Source organism: Lagopus leucura, unplaced genomic scaffold, assembly GCF_019238085.1.
Source record: "Lagopus leucura isolate 7727_CA_CO unplaced genomic scaffold, USGS_WTPT01 33432-0_obj-0_obj, whole genome shotgun sequence".
Classification (NCBI taxonomy): Eukaryota; Metazoa; Chordata; class Aves; order Galliformes; family Phasianidae; genus Lagopus; species Lagopus leucura.
Window position 1 is genome coordinate 1 of NW_024967144.1, and position 4,550 is coordinate 4,550.

The 4,550-nt window shown below is 39.4% G+C and overlaps 1 protein-coding gene across 1 annotated transcript; it reads left to right on the forward strand.

Annotated features, from left to right (window-relative positions):
* Positions 1 to 2,306: 2,306 nt before the first annotated feature.
* Positions 2,307 to 3,555, forward strand: LOC122192972 (fibrocystin-like; the record flags this gene model as incomplete). Its single annotated transcript, XM_042893673.1, has 2 exons — positions 2,307 to 2,430; positions 3,315 to 3,555. Coding segments are annotated over 2 exons (322 nt in total), but the record flags the coding sequence as incomplete, so codon positions are not given.
* Between the last annotated feature and the right edge of the window lie 995 nt (positions 3,556 to 4,550).

Below are 4,550 nucleotides of genomic sequence, written 5' to 3' on the forward strand. Positions count from 1 at the left end.
CCTTTCCTTTCCTTTCCTTTCCTTTCCTTTCCTTTCCTTTCCTTTCCTTTCCTTTCCTTTCCTTTCCTTTCCTTTCCTTTCCTTTCCTTTCCTTTCCTTTCCTTTCCTTTCCTTTCCTTTCCTTTCCTTTCTTTTATTTTTTATTTATTTATTTATTTATTTTCTCCTTTCTTTTTCCATTTCCTCTGTTTGGGGAGCAGGAATTTCTACTTCCTATAAACAGATTTTGCAGCAGGCTTCCTTTATGTGCAACACAAACACCATTTTCCCATGTAGAGCCTAGAGTGCGGAGTTGAGGCGTTTCATTCCAGCCTTTTTCTTGCTTTTTAGCAGTTTTAAAGAAACTGGGGAGAGAAACATAATGTGTTTTTTTTTTTGTTTGCTTGTTTATTTGGGAGGTTTTGTTTTGTTTTGTTTTGTTTTGTTTCTTGCTTAAGAAGCCATGTCAAGATTCACTTAAACTTATCTGGACTCAGTTGGAATCAGAGAGCTCACAGAAGTTGCTGAAATCCACCATGTCAGGAGTGACTTGGTGTATTGTGCCTGAAGTGGGTTTAAGTTAGAATGCTGAATCCTCATTAATGAAGGAGGTAGAAAAGAGCACAGGTGAATGCCTTGGTGCCATTGACATGGATTTCCTATGTATCATCGCCCTTCTGAATTTCCCACACTGAAAAAAAAAAGAAGAAAAAGAGCCAAGCCAAATGGTTTTTTTTTAAATCATTGAGTCAGCTCTTGAGACTTCAGGTGTCATTAAAGCTTTAATAGCTAGGATGAGAGGGAATGGCCTCAAGTTGCTCCAGAGGAGGCTCAGTATGGATATTTGGAAAAATATCTTAGATATTAGATATCTTAGGTATGAGTATCTTAGATATTAGAAAATATTCAGTGATAATGCACTGTAAAGGGCTGCACAGCGCTGGAGATGTTCAGGAGCCATACAGAGCTTCTGCTAAGGGAATGGTTTAGTGGGAAAATATTAGTGGTCGGTGGATGGTTGGACTGGATGATCTTGGAGGTCTTTTCCAGCGTTGGTGATTCTGTGATTTTATTTGGTCTTCCAGTGTCCATTTTTCAGGCCAGTATTTTTCTTCAGCTGCAAGATAAGCAGTTTCTGCTTTGTGATGCATAGTAACACCCCCCCCTCAAAAATCAAACCCTGAGTTAAACCTAAGGAAACTGATGTTCCATATATCTTCTGTTTGTAAACACCTTCCAGCAAGCTCTCGAGATGAATGAATGCCTTTCTTCCTTTCATTTCAGACAATATGAAGCCCCCAGTCGCTTCATGGCAATTGCAGATTAGAAGTATATACACATATACACATATATATGTAAAAGAGATACTAAATGACACAAAGCACTGAGAGAAGGAACAAAATGATGTAGGCTCAGAATAAAATGTTGATTCTGTATTCAAATGCAAAAGCCCTCTCCTGGGATTCTCTAAGTTAAATTTCAAGTCTTGAAAAACTGATGTCTTTCAATGGGGTGTCTGTATACTGCTGTATATAGGTACACAGACTTCACAGATAATGAAAAGTAGTGCAGGAATTATGGGATGCAGAAATGCATTAAAGCACTGTAAGTGCTGTGCTTGTATAAAAGAACTGAATTATTTTTTTTTATAGGAGCTCAAAGATACTTTCTAGAAGTGGTTCTGCTGGACAGGAAGTATTTGCAGCCTGCATCATTCTCAGTGCAATGGGACAGAGATTTTGGGGGCCATGGTATTACAGTTCTCAATTCATAATTTCCTTGTCTACTGCATGGGAAGAGCCATTTATTTTTTACATTTCTCAATTTTCCATCTGCAAACTGAGGATAGGAACAAAGAGATCATCTATTAATTCGGCATTGTCTCTTCAAAATGATGCTTGTTTCACAGTTCCATGCATGCTGCTCTCATCCGATGAATTGAAGTGCCACCATAAGGTTAATCAGTAATTTTTTAGTACTACTCACAACAGACATGGAGTATTGACTCATAGAATCATAGAATATTTTGGGTTGGAAGGGATCCTTAAGATCATCCAGTTCCAACCCCCTGCTGTAGGCAGGGACACCTCCTCTAGACCATGTTGCTCACAGCCCCATCCAGCCTGGCTTTGACTGGATGGGACTTTGAACAACCTGGTTTATGGACTTTTCTATGCAGACAGCACAGTAAAACGTTCTGTGAACAGAAAGTGCCATAGCTCTGTTAATTGCCTCTTGGATTAGCTTTAGGTATAAATAGCAGCAATTTTCTGATTTATTTATTTCTTTGTTTGTTTACTTCTGCATGTGAAACAAAATGGAAGCAGACAGCACCTAGGAACTTGTTTGTATGTGAGGCCCTATAGCATCTCTGTTCACGTGCAGCCTTCAGATGGAGAAACTGAAAAGCAGCTTCCTGTACAGCCACAAATCGTTTTCCTGGATAAGAAGGTAGGATTTGCCCCTTTGTGAGTGGACATTTTTATTCATACTGTATGATTTTGACATTTCCAAGCAATCCAGAAGCTATGATATTGACCAAAGTACAGCGTAGAATAGCTGTACAAATACATATGACAAAGGATTGCATAAATAAGCAGCCATTGCTATTGTGAGATGTCTTTCTCAGCTTTTTCCTGTGAGTGTTAGATCTGTGTTGTAGAAGCAGTCATGTGCAGTTTTCTGACGTGGTGCTGATGCTCAGAGGATATCTTTGAGGAATGAGAGACCTTCAAAACAATTATGAAGACTGACATTCTCACCTGGATGGGGCTCTGAGCATCTAATGGAGCTGTAGGTGTCCCTGTCCATTGAAGGGTGGTTTATCTCCTTCATGATCTCTTCAAACCCTAGCGATTCAATGATTCTGTGATCACAGAGAATGTCTGATGGTGCCTCCTGGTCTGGCCAAGCAAGTCTGCACAATGCAGAGCAGTGCTTTGTGTAGGTCAGCATATCTGGAACGTGCTTGGCCGTTTATGTGATGCAGCACAGCCATGCCAGAGGTACCAACACAAGTCTTGGAAGCAGTAGACTAGCCCAGTGAGTCCTTTGTTGTTGGTAAATTGCTACTCTTTTACAGTAAAGCTGGCTCTGGATATCCATTCAACATGAGACCTGTTTTACAACTGTTAGGCCATGAGACTTCAGCTTCTTTCTGTTTGTCTTCTTCAGTCCTCTACACATACTCGTCTTATGCTTTGGGCTGTGCAATATGCTGCTCAGCCTGCAGCTGCTGTAGCAGGAGTTTTCTACTATTAGAATGAACTTAGAAGCCATGATTATGTCAAAGTTATCTACTTAGCTTAATTCTTCTGTTTTGTTTTTCTTCCCAGGGTCGAAGAATTGACACACTGGGGCCTCCCTCAGAACCCTGGGTTGTTTCAGCTCACCTCAAGGGCTCCTCTGAGGCTGTGCTAAAAGGTTTGGAAGTGTTTTCTTATGGCAGGAATTATAGCAAAGCAATTATGGGAAGTGATGCTGATGAATTTATGGTGAAATCTTCACAGAAGAGGACTGGGTTTGAAAGTTAGCCTCAATGATAAAAAAAAAACCCTAACAGAATGTTGAATTGGAAGAGGTTGTATGGACTTCCAGGTTGTGTCTCTATACAAAGTGTTTTTGTACTCTGGCAACTTAAAGGGAGCGAATCCAATAGTTTATCTTGAAAAGATGTAACTTAGATCAAAAAAATGAACGAATGAAGAATTGGAAATCCCAATACCTGATTTTCAGCTAATGTTAATTAGGGTAATTTCCTCAGAGCCAACGACAATCTGTTTGTCCTAGAAAATGTTCAGGCCAAGTACAGACAGAAACAACTGCCTATTGTTTTTAATTAGCATACTTCAATGTGAAAATGTTTTTCATGAGGGATTTAAATGTTTCCCTTCTGGTCCTCATTTATCAAAAGACCTGAACTCATGATTAACTCTAAGCATGTGAGTATTTCCCTTGAGGTTATTGAGACTATGAACATGCTCAGATATAGATCCTTGTTTAAGAACAGTGCTGAACTGAAAACCTGTGGATGATCATATGCTTGTAAACTAGAAAATGGAAATGAAATCGATTATAAAGCATCATAATGTTAATTGCTAAAACCTTTAAATGTAAGCAAACGGTGTGCATGCTGAATACTGAATCTTCCTAATATCAGTAAGGAATTGTTTGTAATAATAAGGACATATATGTGTTAACTTTGATTTAAAAATTAACATTTGGAGAAGATAAGTGTTTCTCATGCCATAGATCAGAGTTCTAACCCTTTGGGCCCAGTTCCTGTTTTTGTTAATTAGAAATAGCTCTCCTACCTTGTCAAAAGTTCTGGGTTTTCAGGATGGAAAATCCTTTAGTCTTTTCTGATGCTTTTCATGCCTTCTTAGGGAATCTGGACTAATCTAAATCTGAATGTTGAGTTAGCTACTGACCAACAGTGAAGGAAGGAAGGAAGGAAGGAAGGAAGGAAGGAAGGAAGGAAGGAAGGAAGGAAGGAAGGAAGGAAGGAAGGAAGGAAGGAAGGAAGGAAGGAAGGAAGGAAGGAAGGAAGGAAGGAAGGAAGGAAGGAAGGA